The 23,020-nt window shown below is 45.9% G+C and overlaps 1 protein-coding gene across 1 annotated transcript in view; it reads left to right on the top strand.

Annotated features, from left to right (window-relative positions):
• Window positions 1-5,166: 5,166 nt before the first annotated feature.
• The window catches only part of KIF26B (kinesin family member 26B), a 295,717-nt gene continuing 277,863 nt past the window's right edge, over window positions 5,167-23,020 (top strand). The window contains exons 1-2 of the mRNA XM_065680140.1: window positions 5,167-5,892; window positions 6,139-6,540. Of these exons, the coding sequence (XP_065536212.1) occupies window positions 5,830-5,892; window positions 6,139-6,540 (465 nt within the window). The 5' untranslated portion in view covers window positions 5,167-5,829. The remainder of the gene's footprint in view (window positions 5,893-6,138; window positions 6,541-23,020) is intronic.

Genomic DNA, 23,020 nt, shown 5'->3' with positions numbered 1-23,020 from the left:
GCTCACATCTTTCTCCTTTCAAGCCTGTGATAAACTGTTGTTACTCCAGTGTTTCCTTGCTCTCTTGCTGTTCTGTATAAAATCTGCATTGCTGGGGCTTGGTGCTTTGGGACTTACAGGTACTCCACCTTTCTTCCACTTTCAGGGTTGTCTGGAATTGCAGTGAATGCTTATTGTGCCTGAGTTACAGAAAATGGGATTCTGTAAAATTTCAGTATTTGAACGTATGAACTTAACTGAAATTGGCTGCATGCAGACTTGTCTTTGCAATGTATCCCACTGCATAAAATGACTGTAAACTTCTCCATGCAACCCTGCTCTGTGAGTATATGTATGTGCATGACACCACATCCTTTATTACTTACAAAATGCATATCAATATTGTATTAATAAGCAGGCATTGATTTTTACAAAGAACATACAGATTTATGAAAGTAGGCAGTGCCGTGGGGCAGAAACTATGAAAGCAGTTTCTAGAAAATCTATGAAATATTTTACATTTGAGATACAGAAAAATCTCCCATCCAAAATAAATCAGACATAAATAAAAAATAAATAAATAAAACAGACAGCCCTTCATGGAAAGTAGATTGCTTTTGGTATTGGACAAGGGCAAGATTCAAAGGCAACTGCTTTGCTACAGAATGAGACTCTTTGTCAAAATTTGAACAGAAATGGCTTCCTTTTTTGTTGCAGTGAGTCTCAAGGAGGCTCTCAGTGGAGCAATGAAAGTACAGGCTAAACACCTGTACAATGGCCCTAGGGTGGAAGGGCTACACTTAGCAAACAGGAGACATAGCCCTGCTAGGACAACTGTAAAACTCTGCTGTTGCTTGAAGTAGGAAAAAGTGTATTTAGAGTGTACTGATGCAGATCTGCGGGTAACGGCAAGAAGTAAAACCTGTAGCATGGACCACCAGAGAGTTCCGTGTCTGTGTTACACCACCCAGGACCTGGGATGACAGCAGTGCATGAGAGGGACACATTTCCAGTGTCAGTCTTTTTTTATGCTCACACACAAGGTAAATCTGGGGAATAACTCAGAAATTGTTCTACAGCAAACACCTCAGCTCACATGGAGGAAATGCCCAGTCTTAATTCTCTGTGGTATCATACTCAACAATTGTCAGGAGTGAGCAGAAAAAGATGCTCCAGACTGCAGAAGCACAGTATATCCCAATACTACAGAAGGAGCATTACTTACAACATCAGGAATGCAAATGTGGTTTGTACAGCTGATTTCCTCCCATACTGCATGGATTCCTAAATCCTGCAGAATACCTGGGCTGTGGGGATGTGTACTTCTGCTGCTGTGTGGGCTGTACAAAAGGACAAGGGACTTAAGGCGCATGTTCGCATAAGCTTTGTGCTGAAATGATCCTATACTTAGCCAAGGGGGTAAGAACGAGAACTGGAGTGGTTTTAGAGAAGGAATACATCAAACTGGGAAAGTTCTGGTGATTCTGTTTGTAGCTCTTAATAATTAGCTGTTTCTATCTTTACAATTAATTCTTTGTCACTATTACTACAAACGCTTTCAATTTCCTCCCTGTCTCCCAATGGACTCCAGCTCGTTAATATGCAGCTTTAAGCTAGCATTGGAGCTGTCATGCATTTCAAATCTCCCCAAGGAAGCTTTTTAAAATTGTAAGTAAGACCCGATACTGAGACTTATTAGCACCGAACTTGGAAACAAAGCTTCTGTGCAGGCAGTGATGACTCTTCAAGTTACAGTTGCTGTCACCTTTTTTATCCTGAGATCGTTATAAATGTGAATACCTCAAAGGACTTCTTTATGCAACCAGTATTTCCAGCTCTCAAACTGTGGTTTATGGGTAGAACTCGGCTTGTGCCAGCAACTCAGGTTTGAGTGATGAAGCTGAACTTCTGGGTCAGATTTAATTGCACCCACAATGAGATAAATTCAGAAGTCCACTGGAAGCAGCAGAGTGGGAGTGCACCACCACAAACATACTGCAGTGTGATGGAAGTTTGCGTACTAGCTAAAAGACGGGTCACAACAGTCCACAGAGGTGCAATACCTAGCTCAAGAGCAAATTCCACCCTCAGCGCTTGGAGACCAGCTTTTGCTTGAACCTGCAATACTTAAGCCTGCATCCAAGGCTTTGGCTCCTGTCCACTCACAAATGTCTGAACAGCCCCTATTTTTTTTCAGTTCTGTCTGGAATTAAGAAGAACAATTAGTTTAATTTCCAAACCGCTAGCATAAGGGATTTGCCAGGACTAAGGTTAAGGCAGATTCCTGTTACTAACAGTTATAATAACAGAAGAAATGTATAAACCTGAAATGGAGGGGCAGCTATAGAGCTGCCTGTCATTGGTGTGTGGGTGATTCTGCTAACTAATCACCTTTCCTTAGTGACACCTGGGGCAGGAGGGGTGTGAAAGGAAACCTTATCAACTACACAAGGGTACCTAAAGGGAGGGAGAAAGCTGTTCTTCCGCATTTCTTGAAGAGGAAGGGTTCTTACCAGAGCTTCTTGCTGGAGTGATATCATCCTTTACTTTGTCCACCACAAAATAGCAAGAACTGGAAAGATTTTAGCACCAAAATCTTCACACCGGAGAATCTGGAATATCTCAGCTTCCAAGAAAAATTCAAAATTCAACAAATTCTTTCTTGAATGACCTAAACCATCAGTAAATACTGACACATGGCAGGAGGGAGAGCTGCTTCAACAGCAACAGAGCCATAGCCCAGGCTTGGCCGGTGAAGTTCTGCTAGACTGCAGGCTGCAAGAGTGCCACCTCAGTGCCACTTCTTAACAGTTCCCCAAGCCTGAGGGGTGAGAAAATGGACACTTGCTACTGAGATTCTCCAGGCTCGCATGACAATTTCACCATGTCCTGAGGTCCTGATTTCCTGACCAGAGGTGTTCTTCCTTTTCACCAGACATGACCCTACTTGGCCATCAGGCAAGGACTGAGAAAGCCATGGATATCCTCCTCAGGATCCTGCCGTGTGGATGGGACCCATTTTTGTTCCCCACAGGGCTACTCCATCTGCTCCAGCACCCCTTTGCCAGAGACCGCCTCTCCCTGCCGTGCAGACACCCAGGCAGACAGTGGCTCCCGAAGCCCTGGGTACGAGCCCAGCTCGTGCAGGCTGCTGCTGGAGCCGCACGCAGCCTGGCAGGAGGCGGGCAGGGAAGGCAGCGGTGCCAGGTGGGCAGGAGCTGGCTGCGAGCCCCACAGGCCCAGCTCCCCGGGGGAGCAGGGCGTACATCCGCACAACAGCAGGATCCGATGCCCGGGGGAGCAGTGGGGCAGAGGAACCGTGTTGGCGTGCCCTGCCGGGAGGCAACGCCTCCCGCCCTAAAAGCCTCAGGAGGAGTTCAGCCCTGGAAGAAGGCAGGCACACTTTGACGGCCCTCTGCGGCAGTGCCCGCAGGAGCCCGACCCCCGCCCCAGGGTCGGCGGCATGTCTCTGAGGGAGGAACTGCCCCGGCACGCTGTCAGGGACGCCGTGCCCCGGCGGGGCTCGCTGCTTTGCGCAGCACCCGAGCGGGGCCGCGCAGCTGCGGCCGCCCCTTCCCCGCAGCCCGCCGCACGCCCAGCCAACGGGGACCGGCGGCTGCCACCGCCCAACCGGCCCCGCGGCACGCACCGCGCGCTGCCGGCAGAGGGCGCCCGCTGCCCGCCAGCGCCGTGCGGCCGCGCGTCCCGCCCCACCCCGCCCCGCCCCTCAGAGCCGGCGGCGCCGCTCGCCCGTCCCGGGCCCGGGGGGCTGTGGGGAGGCGGGCGCCGCGGTGGTGGGGGGGGCTCGGCCGGCCCGTCCCCGTGTGCGGGGTGGGAGCTGCCGGCACGCTGAGCGGGCTGCGGCCCCTCGCCCGTAGGAACGCTATCCCTCCTCTGCTGAGGCATGCCGTCGCACGCAGGGTGATGATCACTGGCGGAGCAAATGCGGTTAGGCGGGCACAGCCAGCAGCGTGGTAATTAAAGGTCTGCTGGAAAACAAAGCAGATCTGCCAGTTCGCCACCGGAATCGCTGAGCCCGGAAAACGGAGCAGTTACACGCCGCGGTGTGAGCGGTGCGTGGCTGCCTCCGGAGCATACCTGCTCTGCACTGCTGAGCGCTTGCACGGCGTGCTCCTGCGCTGCCTTGCTATCCCCACCACGTCTGTCTACAGAGCAAACCACGGGGAGCTCTGCGTGCGGGCTGCCCTGAAGCCTATTCGCGTACAGTAGGAGCCAGGGTGCATCGCCTTTGTTTGCCTGTTGGGTCAGCTTTTTGAACGTACCTCTGTAATAAGGCACTGCTGGTGCAGCCTGGCTACCTTGGGTGGCATCGCTTGTGTTGGCTTCAGGTGAAGGCTTTCTTAACCAGATAAGGAATGCCTGTTCCGCTCTAAGGGTGATAACCTGGTGAAGTTGAAACACAGCGGAGTATCTTACACATCTTTACCACCGGCAGGGTATCTGTGAAAACAGAGAAGCACTGGGGAATTCCTTGCTCAGTGATGCAGTGGGCTGGTTTTGTTCCCTCTCGGCTGCTACAGCCCAGGTACATTAGGAATGCTGGAAGGATGCATTTATATGGAAGTAACAATAGGAGGTTGGAAAGGTGGAAGCAAGTCCCCTGTGTGTTCTGCCCTTGCAATTGCATCAACCCATCCATGTTATGACCCTATCAGGGGATCTGGCATTTAGCTCTTTATTGCATCCATTTCTGAGAAAATGGGCAACTTGTTTTGAGAAGGAAGATTTATTAGAGATGATTGTGCGGGATTTGAAAAAAAAAAGGATATCTAACCAGATACACATGACCCGCAAAAAGAAATCATAATTAGAAGGGAAAGATCAATAAGGACACAAGTCTGTAGGATTTCATTGTTAAGAGATCAATTTATTATGCCCTTGACTGCAAGTTAAATTCATACACGTAAAATTGCAACATGGAAAAGAGATGCCAGTGACTGTCATAAATACAGCTTGCCTTTTTTCCCCTATTTGTTTAGGGAGGACTGGGAACGCTTGTGAAATCACGTTCATTAAAGCCCCGAACAGAGGCAACTAACCAATAACTGCGGTGGAAGCAACAAGGTTCCCCCACCCTTTGCAAGAAGAGGGGGGAAATCACAGACGTCAATCAAGAAATACTGCAAAATAAGATGGACCCTCCCGGCAGGCGCGCCACCGCGCAGACCCGCGGAGGGGCTCTGGCACTCTGCTCTCCGCCGGCCTTGCAGCTCCGCCGCTGACCGAGCAGCGCACGGGGCTCCTCCGCCCGGGTCTTCCCTCTTTTCCCTCCCCTCCTTCCCTCCCTTACAAAACTGTCAGGCACAAATGGGCAGGAGGATATTGGCTGCAAGGGGCGCGGAGGCTCCTCCCAGAGCCTGGATCCCGATATTTTTGGAGGATTTCTTTTAACTCAGTTACAAACCTTGGTGAAGGAAACAACTTGCTGCTGCTGCTGTAGCAGAGGCAGACAAGCGCCTCTGCTAGGGAGAGATCGGCTCCCGCTTCCACCTTCCCAGAGCTACCTTGGATGCTCCGCCTGGCTTACGGAGGAGACCTGTGTTGCCTGTGGGGGGAACGCTACTGCTCGGGATGCTGCTGCTTCTGCGAAAACCAGGGTTGTAAGGGAATGAGAGGGAAGACAATGAGGAAAAACCGACGGGGAGAAAACCTCAGAAAACCTCAGCATTTTCCCGAGAACTGACGGTGCTTTGGGGCCGAGCGATCCCGTCGGAGGCGGCGGAGGGAGCTGCTGCCCGCTCCGCAGGGGACTGCCCGGGACCGGCTATTCCCTTCGGATGCGGACTGGCAAACCTGTGGGAAATTCTCCCGCCGCGCTGCGAAGCCACCATGAATTCAGTGGCTGGAAATAAAGAGAGGATCGCGGTCACGGCGCGGAGCAGAAAATACGGGGTAAGTTATGGGCGGAGGGGCGGCTCTAGCGGCGGCCGCCGCCGTGTCAGGGCTCCCGCACTCCTAGCCCGGCGGTTAGCGGTGCCGCTGGCTATAGGCTTCCCCCGGCCCCGCTTAACTTCCGCGGTGCGGGGCGGCGGGGAAAGGACGAGGCGCGGGGCCGCCGCGGGCGCGGAGCGTCCGGTCGAAACTTGTCGTCGCCTGCGGGCCTCCCTGCCTGACCCGCTGCTCCTTCTCCCGCTCCAGGTGACCGACTCCTGCTCCCCCACCAAGTCCGCCGCCCCCTTCTCCCCCGAGAGCTGGTACCGGAAGGCGTACGAGGAGTCCCGGTCTGGGAGTCGCCCGGCGCCGGAGGGAGCCGGCTCTGCCCTGGGCTCCTCCGGCACGCCGTCCCCCGGCTCCGGCACCTCCTCGCCGGGCTCCTTCACCGGCTCGCCGGGACCCGCCTCGCCCGGCATCGGCACCAGCTCCCCTGGCTCCCTGGGCGGCTCGCCGGGCTTCGGCACCGGCTCTCCGGGCTCCGGCAGCGGCGGCGGCTCCTCGCCGGGCTCGGACCGCGGCGTCTGGTGCGAGCACTGCAACGCCCGCCTGGCGGAGCTGAAGAGGCAGGCACTGAAGCTCCTCATCCCCGGGCCGGTCAGCAGCAAGGTGAGCGAGGGGCCGGGTCGGAGCAGAGAGGGGGGATAGATCCCGATGCCGCCCGGGAGCGGCGGGAGCGGACCCCCGCAGGCGGTGAGGCTGCCGGCCAGCTGGACGCCCCTCTGCCGGTGCCGCCGCTGAGGGTTGTCGGGTTTACTTGGGTTCTCGCCTTCTTGGTCTTGGTCCCTTTTTCTGCCCCTTCCTTCTGCTTCATATGGAGCAGAGGGCCCCCAGCCTTTGGGGGGCATTTGCGACAGTCCCTCAAGCTTGCTCTGTCCCGTCTCCCTCTTTCATTGCATTGACGGTGGCTTTATGTTGTTATTTCCTGTGTATTTCTTGTTCCCAGTAAGGGGCAAGCAAGGCTGGGAATGCCACATGGGAATCATTAGTCTCTCCACCTCTTGTTGTCTTTGATCCCTACAGGATGGATTTACAAAATGTCCTGAGATTTGCCATCCAACTTAGTGGTAAGGTATCTACAGCCAGATGCCTGCGGCTTGTACTTCCATAGGGCGGAGCCAGGTGCAGGAGACACCCTCCTGTAGCCCCGGGTTCAGCCAAGGCATTGAAATGCTGTGTGAGCCCAGAGGTCACTCAGGGAGGCTTTGTTGTACCATGTCATTGAACCCATATCTCCAGGGTGTCATTAACACAGGGACAACTTGGCAATATTTTTCTCATAGAGAAGAGCGAAATTTTATTATTTATTCATTTATTTTTAAATAAGAGACTTGATACTTGAAGCTGCTGGACCTCAAGTATTGCATTGAATAATCCCATGCCCAGAGAGCATGTAAGCATTTCTGAAATCTGGTCTCAGGTTTTAAAGCTGACTGATCATGGATAGAGTTGTAAGCCTGCTTTCTACCTCTGTTGAAGAATCCGGTGCCTCCAAAGGCATACTTAGAAATTCCTTAGGTTTTTGTTTTCACTGTTCGTTGTGCATATAAAGATTAAGGGTAACAGCCCTAAAAGAGTGACCAGCAGCCCTTGGCTGACCCTGTGCTATGAAAATAGTAAGCATTGGGTTCCTCCATAGCAACCCTGTGAGCACTGTATCGTGAATGGATCTACAGCTCCCAGAATGTAATACAATGCAATTTTGTTTGCCCTGTTGGGTCCAGGTACTATCAAATGATAATATTTACTCTTCCACTTCAAAGAGTTTTCATTAGTGGTTACGATAAAGAGGTATCTTGGAAAAGAGCCGACTGAAAAAGGGTCCCTGGTATTGCTGTTGTGTTGTATTCTCCACTGTTTATTTGTGATGTTTGAGAGGGAGTTGGTGCTCTCTTAAACAAAAGACTCATGGGCTGGTCCTTACCTTGTCTCAGGAACAGGTTTAACTGAATTTTCATGGAAAGGGAAAGGTGGAAGCACCACTTAATAGTCAGTTTAACCATACTAATACACGGTTGGTTCCCTGGAAAATGGCCCTGTACTAAATTCCTCACAATTCTCAGGCTGTGTGATCTGGTAGTGATTATCAGCTGCAGCTATAGGTGGGAAATTACTGGTGCAGATATGGGAGCCATTGGAATAACTGAGACTTGAGTGTGAAGGGAAGATGAAGCATAACCATCAAGGCTTTGTTTTAAATACAGATTGACAGATTTTGCAGTCATGTAAAGACTGGTACAGGCTTGTCGTACTGTGATAGTGGTAGTTGCCCTTCCTAAGGTGTTACCATTGTGCTACTACTGGAATTTGTTCTGTTTGCATAATTTAGGCAATGGTGTTCTACAGATCAGTCCTTATCCATGTCAGTAGTAAGCCTTACTTCTCTGCTTTCAGCCCCCTTACCTGTGTTCCTTTTTTCTTCTTGCACCTCCTTTCCAAACCTTCCAGTTCTATAGGACAGCCACTTGCACACATTGGATAGCAATGGTTTTGTATTTAGGGGGAAGGAAGGAGGGCAACGGTGACTTTCTGCCCTATTTGCTGTTCTTAATAGTACTTGCAGGCTCAGTCTTGCTGAGGTAGCACAGCTTCCTGGACACAGTTGTCTTCTGTGGATAAGTGCTACCTGGCTGTGATTATTTGCAGGAGCATCCCTTTCTCTCATCCTTTCCGGCTTATTTACAACTGTTAAAAACTTCCTGGGCTTGTGATTTCTGGCTTCAGCAGATACTGTCCGGAGCAGAGAGACTTCTGTCTAGGTGATATGGGATACAAATATCATGGCTAGTGCCACTGAGTCCTTTGGACCAGGTATCTTGTACTGGTCTTGCAAGTTTGGTTTTGCAGGCATCCATGAGGTAGCATTATCAGTGTCTGCTTAGGGGGAATCAGGATGATGGTGTGAGCTTTGCCAGCTCAGCCAGGCCCTGTGAGCTGCCTTTTGCAGGTATGACACAATAATGCTATGGGGTCACCCTCTGAGGAGAGATGTACAGGATTTCTTGCAAGAGTGTGGAGCACTGTCGTGTGTTGGGAAGACTTACCTTGGTTTGGGTTGAGGCTGAAGTCTACCATGCTGTGTTAACGTAACTGGAGTTTTAAGGGTCCTGTGAGGTCTGCTCTTGATTGCTGCTACAGGAACAGGGTTTTGGGGTTTTTTTTTGGATAGGATTCTGCCACTGAACTCAGTGGAAGAAGGAGCGGATCACCTTTGTAGTTCTAGGTATTTCTTCAGAACTTGCCAAGCATCTTACAGCTCAAGGCTGTGGTGCCCAGTAGGACACAGCTAATATGTGATATATGCCTTTATTAGAACAGTTGTATGGAGCATTTAAAGCGCATGTCATCTTCTAGTCAGCCAGATACAGATAATTACATGATTTTTGTTGATGCTGTTGAAGCCTAGAAATTTCATTAGCATTATAAATATAGTCTGTGGCACCTGTTTCACATTTGCACTGTTTTTAGAAATGCATATAACCTGGGGTATTGTGTGTTGCAGAACAAGCAGAATATGGGGGGTATCTGTGTTTTGACATGTATCTAGTAGCAGATATTGGAGTCTGTGGTAACCTACCCAAATGTGAACCTACACTGACATTTCCTCCAGTGTGCAATCCTGTAAAGGTTTGTGTATACCAGCAGTGTAGTAGTACACTTAATTGCTGCGTAAACAGACCAGGCTTTATGCACGAAGCTATGTACTGAAGCTTTTCATTTGGTACAGAAAAAGCCACACTTAACCTAGAGCGAACTACTTCTGACTGGCTCATTGTTAGTGTTGAGCTTTCAGTTTTAAATATAAGCATTCTCTCCTGCATGTCAACAGGATGGAAACTTGGGACTTTATTTTATATATGCCTCACCTTTGTGCCTCAAAAAAGATAGTTGTGTTGCTTTATTTTACCCATTTCAAACGCCAGGTTCCCTGCCAATTACAAAAAGAAAAAATGCTAAAAGCTTCTTTCTTTTCCCCCTCTTGTGATAGAGGTGACTTAATCATGTACAGCATTTATGTGCATACAAGAGGTTATGTCTTGTGAGAATTAAATCGTACTGTAACCCCCATGTGAAGCATGTTTACAGGAAATGACTAACACAGGTGATTGTTGTAGTTGCACATTGCAGTTCGTAACAGATTATCATAGAGCATTTGCTGACCCTTGTTTATGGGGTTTTTGTTACAGTGTCTGACAGATGCATGCTGATAAGGATTGTCCCAAATTACTAATATTGATTTAAAAAAAGGTAGCTTTTTCTTAGGCTATATTTTCAGAAGTGCGTCAGACAAAGTTCTAGCATAGAAGTTAATGGCTTCACACTCCCTGTTTATCAGAATTTGTGTGAAATCTGGTTGCCTCGAGTTCAAACCTGTGATATCCTCTGGCTTCAATGGAACACTAACCTTGCAGGCATCTGACAGAAAAAGATCATTAAGGTTAATTGAAGAGTTGCTATATTTATGTGTATCAAATTATATTGTGTGTAAATAATCAATTGAATGCTAATAAGAATCATCTCAAGCTGGCAATTACAGACTTGTTAGTATGGGATTCCAAAAATCCTGCATATAGCCTTTAAGCCATGAGGTAATTTGAATGTATAGACATGAATAGCTGCTTGGGCATGTTGTTGTGTCAGGAAGTAAGGGTACAATTATAAATCCTTGAGATGGATAGCACTGATGTTGCTAGGTGGTTTATATTCTGGACTATGCACTAGGTAAAAAGTCTGTGCTGCTTAATACAAGAATTGGGTAAATTCTGTTTTAGAACAGCGTATCTGTGAAGAGGAAGAAAAGGGCACAGTTTTGTTTTCCTTTTTCATAAATGCTCTATCTCCTCTTTGCTTGCATATTGTTGAATTAGCTTTTCTGTTTCAGAGGTGTTCAGTAGTCAAAGACTTGACTAATAATTATTAATAATGATGAAAGCCCTGAAGCTGATCTCGTGAAAAACAGGTTCCTGTTGGCTTGTAGCTACTTTAGACATTCCCAGTAGAGACAGGACAGTAATGAATCCTTCCTCAAAGCTTAGCAAGTAGCAGAATAACGGAATTTCATTTCCATCCAGGCCTTTAATTTGTGAACAAGCACAGCCAGTCTGTATGGTGACTTAATTCACTGTGCGAAAACTCAGGCACCTAATCATTTCATCCCAACTCATTGTAATGCAGATAGGATTATTGCATCAGAAATGTGATTTTAAATGGCCTGAGGCAGTAACTTGTCAGCATTTGGAAGGATTAACTCCATTAAAGTTTAGGCAACAACAACCATTCTTTTGTGTTTCATCACAGGTCACAATAGCAAACTTTTAGCCTAACTCTGTCTGTGAATCTTCTTACAACTGTATGCTTCCAGGAAACCACAAGCTGCTTCACTTGGCCAGGAATTAGAGCTGCTTACAGAGGTCCAGAGGAGAGGAACGGATATGCCTTCACCTCTGAATTAATGTAAAGCCTTTTCTAGGAGCAGCTGGAAGTCTTGCTGTCTTGCTGTTACGATCCACAGTGTCAACATGGGAAATGATATAAATATTTCTTTCAAGCTTGCAAATGTCTTTGAGGTAAGGGTGAAGAGACTGTGTATTAAAGACTGCTTTTAGAAAGCTGTCAAAACTGTTAGCTCTGCAGCTTTCTCCATGGGATCAAAAAGGCTTACCGTTACTGAGTACCCTGGAAACCAGGAATAGGCCTGAGATTATATTTAGTGAATTGAGACTATGGTGTTTTTCCTATCAGAAAAAAAAAATATATATATATAAACATATATATATACACTTTCAGGCCATAGAGAGAGCTGTTTAGGGGGTGGGGGGAGGAAGGAGGGGAAGGTAGCAAAGTATGGATATTTTATCTGAAATAAATCTCTAGGGCAGAGCAAAGTTTAGACCAAATTTTGTTCTTTTGACAGAAACTTTACATAGTCAATGCTTAGTCTGTAGCTGTGCTCTTCATGCAGAGCTATTAAGTGACAAAGTGCCCTCAAGGTACTGTGTACATGCCACGAATACTGCACTGATCTCCAAAATCACCTTGTATCTTCAGATAGAATTGTTATTTTCCTAGAAGTATACACTGCGATATTTGTAGCAATCTTGTATAACAAGGGTAGGATTTTGTTGTGTAATTTTGGAAGGGGAGGGGGAAGAAAGGTAGTCACAGAATCATAAAATGGTTTGGGTTGGAAGGGTCCTTAAAGCTCATCCACTTCCAACCCCCCTGCCATGGGCAGGGACACCTTCCACCAGACCAGGTTTCTCAGTGCCCCATCCAACCTGGCTGAATCCATGGTGAATTTCCCGGACAGTGTTAAAAAGTCATGTTACCAGTATGGGCCATCAGCATGCAATGGGATTCATGCCCGAGTCAGCAGATTATTAGAATCTTGTAGTGCTTTGTATGTAGGGTTGAAAGATACTGCAGTTTTGCCACATCAGCAGCACACAGCCTTTGACATCATATAATTGGGGTGCTTCCAAGCATTGAACTTGCAGTCTGCGACCGCAATAAGCTTGACTGTCATGCTCTGCATAATGATGTAGTAGGAACTGCAGTGTTTTGTGACATGTGGTATGCATGTCAAAAGCATGAGAGATGTTTTAAATTGCTAGCTTGGATCTTAGCAAAGTATCATGCTATAACTTCAGAGGCATGTATGTAAATAAAATGTGAGGAATACAAACATATGCCGTCCCCCCTACCACTGGATAAATAATTCCTAGTCCACATTATCTGTTGCTGAAGCTGCAATTCAAGAACTGTCCCTGACTGCAGAAAAGCAGATTGCACATTTACTTTGAATTGACCAAGCTGTGGTATGTAACAACACCCTGAAAAAAACAAAATAGTATCCCAAGAATGGAAAGATCTAGAAGTGTCTTCCACAGTCTTTCCCGTTATTGGACCAAATTTAGGTTGCACTGTGACACTGATGGAAGTCACAACAATTAAGGCATTGTTCTTCTAGAAAGCAGTGGTAAAATAATAACTGGAAGTAGTTTGCTGCAGTCACAGATTGAAATGCTGCTTTTCTTTGGAAGCTTCAGCTTCTGTGTTTGAAAGACATGGCAATGTTTCGTTGAGCAGTTTCTGTTAACACAGAGTGGTCATCAGAGCAAGGCTGCTTTAGATGATCATGCTGTGGCTGCATCCTTATTTGTAGGTTTACGGAACTCAAATCATGAGGGACTTGTGTTGCCCAGTTTGTTTTCAATTACCTTCTGTGCAACCTTCCTACATTAAAACAGGGTTTAAAAAAAATAACTATGAGCATAATGAAGCTGCTGTGTTTAGGTCTCTGTCTTTGAAACCTGAAATATACAGTCAGCTTCTTGGTACAGTTGTAATATTTTGTAGCATCTCCAACCAGAATACGCATTTGCTTATGCATCTTTTCCCTCCACTCCTCTCTTTAGCCAATATTATAGTATAGCTTAGTAATGTTTTGATATGTGTTTTTGAGGTTTCTCCAAGAAAAAGTGCAGACCAACACAAGGTGCTGAATGGGGCTGGGAAATGTTGACTGGACCGTTCTGAGCTTGGCATAGAGGCTGTTCAGAAGATCCTGCAAGAAATAATGGAACTTTTCCTTCTTTCCTTCTGAACTATTGCTGGTTACTCATAAAAACAGCAAAGAATGGGGGAGGCAGAGATGCTCAGATCTGAACCTTGTTTATTGACCTACATGAAACTGGCCCTAGAGAGGGTGTTCTGACTTCAGTGAAATCAGCAAGATTTCATTTAGGCTGCAGCTCTACCTATCATAACCCTCTAACAGGGGAATACATGCATGCATTTAAGGCAGCAGTCAGACATGCTGCTCAGGCTGAGCAAGGCTAAAATATGCTGGCCCCGTAGGGGCTTCACAACTGTCTTTCTTTCTCCTGTACATCTGATGTTGTAAGATAGCTTCCCTGCAGGTCTCTGGTGTGAATACATGGTGATTGCTCCCTGCCTTAGTTTTTATCAAAATGATAGATAGTTCAAACACTTTCAATAGCACTACTTTCTAAACTCAGATCCTTTTGATCCGGGAGTGATCAAAATAGATGTGCTATTACAACAGCAGATGTGAGAAGCCATCTCTGAGAAAGGTACTGATGAGAGCAGCACAATGCATCCAACTGTAACCTTGGCTGTAACTAGTACAGAATATAGGGATTACTCCTTAAGTATTTTATGAAAGAGAAAGTAATGGAAAATATGATGCCAACTATATAAAATAATCAGTTTTAAGAAACTGATATAGACTCATAGAATAGTTAGGGTTGGAAAGGACCTTAAGATCATCTAGTTCCAACCCCCCTGCCATGGGCAGGGCCACCTCACACTAAACCACGTCACCCAAGGCTCTGTGCAACCTGGCCTTGAACACTGCCAGGGATGGAGCATTCACAACTTCCCTGGGCAGCCCATTCCATATGTTTAATTCCGTATGTTTCCATATGTTTAATTTTGGCTTGAATTTATGTTTAGGTTATCAGAATTCAATTTACTTTACTTGAAATAACACGTTGTATTAAGGCTGTTAAAAGCTTCTTTCCGTTCTTGCGTTGGTTTACTTAAATTTTACCTTCATCTTCAACTGTGCTTACTTTTAATTGTCACTAGGACCTGCTAGTCTGCTCAATCTGTATTATTAAATCGTATGGTCTGTGGTTGATCTTGCATTTCTTGTGCCTTACAAAATATTCTGTTTTCCCTGAGGAAAAAAAAAATCAGTCTGAAGAATCCCTCGACTGGTTTCCTCTTAGTTTTCCTTTAAGCCTGTATTCAGTAGTAGTCTTTGTGTTAAAAATAATAATAATAAGAAAAGATTGCCAAGGGAGTTATGTTCCAGAGAAATGAGGGAAACTGATGGCGTATTAATCTGGACTTGGTTTTCAATTCATGATGAGGAAAAGACTTCCCTCTCCTCAGAAGGAAAACTGGACCCTTCTGTATTCACATAAGTAAATCCTGTGTTGGTAAAATATTTTTGTATTGCATATTTAAACTTGTTGTGCCTTCATATTAAACAAAGTGGGTCTGAATCATAGAATAAACTAAGTTGGAAAAGAACTTTAATACCATCAAGTCCAACCATTACCCCAAGATTGCCAAGAACGCCACTAAGACATGTCACTAAGGGCATCATCTATACGGTTTTTTAATGTTTCCAGGGATGGTGATTCCACCACCGCCCTGGGAAGCCTGTTTCAATGCTTGACTACCTTTTTAGTGAAGAAATTTTTCCTAATATCCAATCTATTGGATATTGGATAATCTATTGGATAATGGTATCATTGCAGGTCGAAGGAGGTGATCCTGCCTCTCTACTCTGTTCTTGTGAGACCTCACCTGGAGTATTGCGTGCAGTTCTGGTGTCCTCAACATAAAAAGGACATGGAACTGTTGGAACAAGTCCAGAGGAGGGCCACGAGGATGATCAGGGGACTGGAGCACCTCCCGTATGAAGATAGGCTGAGAAAGTTGGGGCTGTTCAACCTGGAGAAGAGAAGCCTGAGTGGGGACCTCATAGCAGCCTTCCAGGATCTGAAGGGGGGCTATAGGGATGCTGGGGATGGACTGTTCACTAGGGACTGTAGTGACAGGACAAGGGGTGACAGGTTAAAACTTAGACAGGGGAAGTTATGATTGGATATAAGGAGGAAGCTCTTTACTGTGGGGGTTGTGAGGCACTGGAACAGGTTGCCCAGGGAGGCTGGAACAGGTTGGACAGAGCCTTGGTTGACATGGTTTAGTGTGAGGTGTCCTTGCCAATGGCAGGGGGGTTGGAACTAGATGACCTTAAGGTCCTTTCCAACCCTAACTATCCTATGATTCTATGAATCTAAACCTGGTGCAGCTTGAGGCTGTTTCTTCTTGTCCTGTCGCTTCTTACTTGGGAAGAGAGACCAGTCACCTCCTCACTCCATCCTCATTTCAGGTAGGTGTAGAGAGTGATGAGGTTCCCCCTGAGCCTTCTGTTCAGACTAGGCAAGCCCTACTTCAGCCATTTCTCAAAGACTTGTGCTCCAGACCTTTCACCAACTTCATCGCCCTTCTCTAGACCTGCTCCAGCAACTCATAATCTCTCTGTCCTGGGTTCAGCAGTAGCAGTCATCTTTCTTGTTCTTAGCAGCTGGTGCAGTGCTGTGTTTTTGACTTTCGGGAGGTGAGCGGTTGTGTTTTCTTCCCTTGTTATTTCCCTTATCGTTATTTTTATTGGTGGTAGCAGTGGTGGTTTGAGTTATGCCTTAGTTACTGGGCTGTTCTTATCTCAACCTGTGGGAGTTACGTTCTTTTGATTCTCCTTCCCATCCCTCCGGGAAGGGCAGGGGGAGGAGTGAGAGAGAGTGGTTCTGAATTACCGGCTATTCTTAAACCACAACAGTTCCTTTTGGTGCCCACTCCTGGGGCTCCACACCAGGTCCCCACCTGGTGGGGCATGAAGGGTTGAGATAACAACAGATCTGACTGGAGTGTGTCTAATCGTATTTGTGATAAGCATCTATTGTTTTGTATTAATAGTCACTTGTCACAATGCTGATTTATTGGCTGTCAAAGTTGTTGCTCTTGATCTCACAGTTTCAGCATGTTGTACCTTACTTACAGCCAGTATTTGCTGTTTTAGTGTTTATTGGCTGGGGGCCTTGGGCTATGTTTCTTGTTTCACTGTACTTTATGGTAATGACTTTTAATACAATGGACTCATTGATCATGAAACTGGTCTGGCTTGCGTTCCTAGTGTGGTCGCCACCTCTATACTTTGGGAGGTATATAATAGAAGTGTATAGCAACTATACATCTTTTTTCCCCTCCTCGGATGGTCAGCCTATGAGGGAGACATTCCCATACATCCTTGCAGCAAGTACAGCAGCTACTCAAACTCTGACTGAAACAGATAACGCAGCTACTCGAAGTCCAAGCACAGCAGCTACACCAACCCCAGCAACAAATACAGCAGCTACTCAAACTCCAACCACAGCAGACAGTGCAGCTACTCCAGCTCCAAGCACAGCAGCTACGCCAGCCCCAGTGACAAGTACAGCAGCACCATTTGAGAGTTCTGAAGGTTTTGAATGGCCTTTGGGTACCCTTGAGACCTGCCTGCTGATTCTGATAGGGATCACCATGCTGGCACACATACAGAGTGTGTTTTATCCACGACCATTTCATCTGATCTCGAAAGTTAAGCAGAGTTGGGTAAGGGTCTTGTCTAGGGTTAGGTGACGATATAGGGGACCAAGAGATTTTCCCTGAGGCTGGACAGTCATGAGTGGCAGGGTGTGTGGGACAGTGTGGGCAAGTACCTAGACCACTGGGCCACTCCAGTGCTTTGGAAGCATTGGAGATGGAAGGCAGCTGTATGCAGTCCCCAACGACAAGTTGCAGAAACTACTGAAGGGGAGGGTAAATTATTTTGAGCCTGGTGGGCCCATGACACCTCAGGCCATCATGGCGGAGATGCAATGTATGGATGGACTCATGATCGAGGTGTGGACTTAGCAATGGACACCATTGCCCGGGTTATTCATGAGTGTGAAACGTGCTGCAATTAAGCAAGCCAAGCGGTTAAAGCCTTTTTGGTATGGAGGACAATGGCTGAAGTACAAATATGGGGAGGCCTGGCAAATTGACTACATCAAACTCTCCCACTCTGGAAGACTGTTACAAAAGATGGAGCCCAACATCATGGACTGGATGGACTCAGCAGCTTTATAGGGATTGGGCCATGCACTAAGGAATGATCTCTCTCCCTCTCTCTTTTTCTCTGTCTGTGGACGTATATATACGTGTATATATATATATATAAAAGAGTGATGGTATATTGAAAATGTAAGATCTGAGCATGATGTGAATGGTATGGAATAAGAGGTGGTAACTGTCCTGGGTTCAGCAGTAGCAGTCATTTTTCTCGTTCTTAGTAGCTGGTGCAGTGCTGTGGTTTTGACTTTCGGCCTGGGAACAGCGCTGACAACACCGATGTTTTTAGTTGCTGCTCAGTAATGTTTACTCTGACCAAGGACTTTGTGAGTCTCATGCTCTGCCAGGGAAGAGGGGAAGCCGGGAGGAAGCAGAGACAGGACACCTGACCCAAACTAGCCAAAGAGGTATTCCATACCACAGCACGTCATGCCCAGTACATAAACTGGGGGCAGTTACCCAGAAGGTTTAGATCACTGCTCAGTTGGGCTAGGTATTGGTTGGTGGGTGGTGAGTGGTTGTATTCTCTTCCCTTGTGATTTTCTTTCTCATTATTGGTGGTAGCAGCAGTGATTTCTGTTATACCTTAGTTACTGGACTGCTCTTACCTCAACCCATGGGAGTTACATTCTTCTGATTCTCCTCCCCATCCCTCTGGGAGTTGCGGGGGAGGAACGGGGGATGTGTGTGAGAGAGCGTCCGCATGGTTCTGAATTACCGTCTGGGCTTAAACCATGACACTCCCTTATGGAGAGGGTCCAGAACTGAACACAGGTGCAACCTCACCAGTGCTGAGTATAAGGGGATGATAACTTCCCTAGTCCTGCTGGCCACACTATTTCTCATATAGGCCAGGATGCTGTTGGCCTTCTTCGGCACACTGCAGGCTCATGTTCAGCTGGCTGTCAGTCAGCACCCCTGGGTCCTTTTCTGCCAAGCAGCTTTCCAGTCACTATTCCCTATGGGGTTGCATAGGGTTGTTGTGGCCCAAGTGCAGGACACAGCACTTTGCCTTTGTTGAATATCATACCATTGGCCACAGCCCATCAATCTAGCCTGATCCCTCTGCAGAACCTTCCTATCCTGCAGCTGATCAGCACTCCCAGCCAACTTGGTATCATCTGCAAATTTACTGAGGGGGCACTCAGTCCTCTTATCCCCATTGTCAATGAAGATACTAAACAACACTGTCTCTAACACTGAGTCCTCGAGGACACCATTAGTGACCGGTTGCCGACTAGATGCAATAGCATTTACCATCACTCTTTGGGCTCTGCCATCCAGTCAGTTTTTAACCCAGTAAAGAATACACCTATTCAGGCCATGAGCAACCAGTTTTTTTCAGGATAATGCTATGGGAGACAGTGTTGAATGATTTACTAAGGTCCAAACAGACAACATCTACCACCTTTTCCTCACCAACCACTCAGGTCACTTTGCCTTGAAGTAGAAGAACTAAAGTTACAGGCCCTAAGATATCTGCTTTGTTAGTGGCTGGGCAATGTTGTTGTTCAATGGATTTGGGAATTCAGTAAGAAGAGTGTCAAAAGCCTGTCAAAAGTTTTTTTTATTCTAGTAAAAAACCCACTCACATTGGCTTGTAGTATGGCTCTGGGAAACATTTAAAATTTCTTGCTGGTGGTATGTGTCAGAGGAACTGTGTGTACTGAAGATATCTGTATCCAGTGCCATATGACTGATGTAAAGCATCCATCCAGCTCTAGTGTCTGCAGAAATCTTAAATTTGGAATATAGTCTTAAGTGTTGTAGCTTCCAAACGATTTTCAAGTGGAACTTGCTTTATATGTGTATGTTTCTTACAAATGTGTTTCAATCTGTAGATTTTCTGTGATCTGTTAATAACAAACCTCTACTCTAACATGTATTTCACCATGCCCCTAAATCACAAATACTTTGACATGATCGTTTATTTGCACCTGAGTATTTACAACAGCTTCTCTATGCCATGGGCTTGCACAGGAACAAAATTCTGCTCACAAGAATGTTTGGGGAAAAGCAAATGAAAGGAGACTTTGACTTCCACCACAGTAAATGTTTTCTTTTTCTGAACGAAAGGTGAAAATTCAGTAGTTTGGGGGTTTCAACTTCGGAACTGTCTGAGCAGTCTATCTCAGCATAGAATTAACTTTCCCCAAGTCGTGTGTGTTTCTTTCCCACTCTCTTTCCCACCCTCATGATTAACTGAAGATAAATGAGGATTCAGGACCACAGCTCCGCAATTTCTGTGGACTGCTGTTTCTGTTGGGAATTACACAGTTCTTTATCATGGGCATGCTTGAAGCTATGAAACAAATGCCTGCATTGCTGAAGAAGATGGTTGCTCTGGAGTCCTGTGCAGGCTGGGCCTTTGCATGGTCCTGTCCCGGCTCCTGTAAGAATCAGTTAGGCAAAATCCTGTCTTACCAATGGCAAACTTGGACTTGATTATGCTGAAGTTTTTCAGGAGGGTGGGCATCTGCCTTCTAACCAATAACCTGAATGATTGTATGCTACTATTTCAATTGGGCGGTTTTATTTTTCTCTACCTCTTAGCTGAATGAACCTCTGACCTGCTAAGTGCCAAATGCTGAAAGAATTGCTTGTTTACTCCATCCACCTGATGGACTCCAGCAGAAAGTTTAGTGGGCAATAAGGCAGTGTGGTTGTAAGCAGGCATTGAACAGCAAGACTATAAGTCATTACTCTTCATTTGTCTATTAGTTTCACTGCTTATTTAATAGTGCTGGACAAAGAAAAACATTAATATCCTATTCAGCAGCCAAATACACCAAACTGGGAGTTGTGACTCGTGTGTTTTCCTCTTTTCTAATGGTATCATTAAAATTTAACAAGTCCTCTAAATCATGTTATTATTCCCAGTGTTAATATTGCTGAAATTGCTGGCAGCGTTCCCACAGGAAGAGTTGACAGTGGCTGAGGTTGTGTGGCTGGCATTTGTTGCTCAGTGGGAGGTGTTGGGACTGGAGAAGCCCTGGCACAATGAAGTCTTTGGTAGCGGGGGGCATTTGCAATTTATACTCTTTTCTATTCTTTCCTATTCATCGCTCCTTTTTCCCGTCTTAGCTCTCCCCAGCCCCTTTTTTTCTCCCCACTAGTCCTAAAGCTGTCATTTCAGCTCATACCTGTTAGATTTCTAATAGAAATTCCTGACAATAAGCCTGTATACATGTGTACCTAGCAGGAAGGCATACAAGTGTGTCAGATTTAAGAGATTGTTAGAGCATAGATGGCTTTTACTGGAGGTCGACAAGGCTAACAAAGTGGGAGATGCAATTAAAATGGTATTTGTTAGAAAGGAATAGCTAGCTGTCTGGACAGACTGAATGTGGGGAAATGATGGGTAGCTGGAAGGCCATTAGTGATGGCTTTGTAAGCAGTTCTGCAGCAAAGATGGTAAGCCTAAATCCGGAGCTGCTGTTTTAGCATGTCTAATAAGGCTTCTTTTTTTTCCTGTGTGTCAAATCCATTTCTGAATAATGGCTTTGACAAAAAATCTGTGGATTTTGGTTTAGATTTATAGATGGAAGAAAGAGGTTATGATGGGTGGGGTAGGTAAAAGCAGAAACTGGCTTAAGGGAGCTTTTGGGTACGCTCTTTCCCCACCACAAGAACAAGGCTCTGCCAGATTCTTACAGCAGATTGGCAAATGTGTTTTGGTGTCCAAAAAGACATAAGCTGTGAGAAAATGAAAGGCCCACTGCAAGGAGAAGTACAGGGCTTTGGGAAAAAGAAGGCAGGCTACAGAGACATCAGAATGAAGCGTGCTTTGATTGGTCCAGGAAGCAAAGGAACAATGCTTCCATGGGAAAGATGGCTCACTGGAGAGGCAAGGAGAAATGGGTGATAAACCTGAGTTCTTTAAAGGCTGACCTCATTGCCCATGTCTTTAAAGCTTTAAAAAAATTATTTGGATGAAGGTTGTGTTTTGGGTTTATTGTTCTTTTTAAGAAGGCATCCTTATAATTTTTCATCTCTCAGTCTCTCTCTGTCTTGAAACAGAAACCAGCAAGCAGCCAGAAGAGTAAAAGGCAATTAAACCAAAGTTGCCTTTGCTTTAATGCACTCCAGTATTTTTCATTCTGAAATTAGGTTTTCCAAAGACTGAGGTACTGGTTCATGCTGTGATCTAAGGATGTAACTAGATTTTCTTTCTTACATCTCATTCATTTGTTTCTATTTTGTTTACCAGTCACAAAGACCTGTATGTTCCATTCTGTCAATTTGAGACCTGGTATAAAACAGGGACTCAACCCGTTGCACTGAGTTTCGTGCAGTGTAGCAAGTAGATGACCCATGTTTAGGTGCATCAGCAATAGTTATGAATTCAGCCTGGCTTCTCCTTTCCCTGTGCATGTCAGAAATAAAAAAAAAAAAAAAAAATTGGTTTCCAGATTCATTTGAATTCTTATAGTGTTGAGTTTAGTAATCCTTTAGTAATCCTGAGGTATTATTATACTGGACACTGAGGGCACACTATTATGTAGTAGTACTTGTTCCAAATATTTTAAAAGCAGAGTAGAAAAGACAAGGTGTGAGAGGTGAGCTAAAGGTGGCAAGAAGGCTGAATGAACTGGCGCTGATGGTTCTAAATACAGCACTTTACAGACTGAAGTACTTTAAACTGCCAGCCTCCTTTGTCAGTCCTAGTTAGTACTTTCTAGCTTGGTCTGCAGCTGTCTTCCCTGTTCAGTATTCCACTTAAGTCTAACAAGAGATGAAACATCCAAGATGCCTGCATCCTCTAGGAGTCAGCTCTACTGATGTGAATAGTTGTGTTTGCTGTTTATAAGCAATGAGCTAAACAGGGGTATAAAGAGGAGGGCAAGAAAGGGAAGGAAAACTGGTGTGACTGCTCTTAATTTGCTATTCTTTTTATCAGCAAAGGAAATAAATTGTCACTTTCTTACTCCAAAAGCATGCCCTTTGGATAATAGAAATTCTTTCAATAAGCACAGACTGCTAAGGCCCAGATAAGGAATATTTCTGTGCCTGAAATATGAAGGACTGGAGTGTGCTGTGTGGAAAGCTGGTGTGGAATCATGCTGCTGAGGAAACTGTGTAGTAACGCGCATGGGTGACACTGATAAATGGCTCCTCTAAGCAAGCGTCTGCAGCAAATTGTCAGACTGAGACTTCCCAGGATACCCTAGACCTCTGCATGAATAAAATCTCTGTTGTGCCATTATTTACCCACCTCCATATGAAATGAGAGGGTAGGATTCATTGCTTCAGTGCAGCTTTTATATATTTCCTCTCTTTATGTATACACATGTACACGTGTGTATATATTCCTTTTTCTGCACTGCTTTCTGCAGCAATGGCTGCAGACCTCCTAGTGTCCTCTTGCTGATTTAGCCATACAGCTTTGTGAAATGGG

Source organism: Lathamus discolor, chromosome 5, assembly GCF_037157495.1.
Source record: "Lathamus discolor isolate bLatDis1 chromosome 5, bLatDis1.hap1, whole genome shotgun sequence".
Classification (NCBI taxonomy): Eukaryota; Metazoa; Chordata; class Aves; order Psittaciformes; family Psittacidae; genus Lathamus; species Lathamus discolor.
Note: the sequence above shows the minus strand (reverse complement) of the source record. Positions and strands in the feature narration are given on the sequence as shown.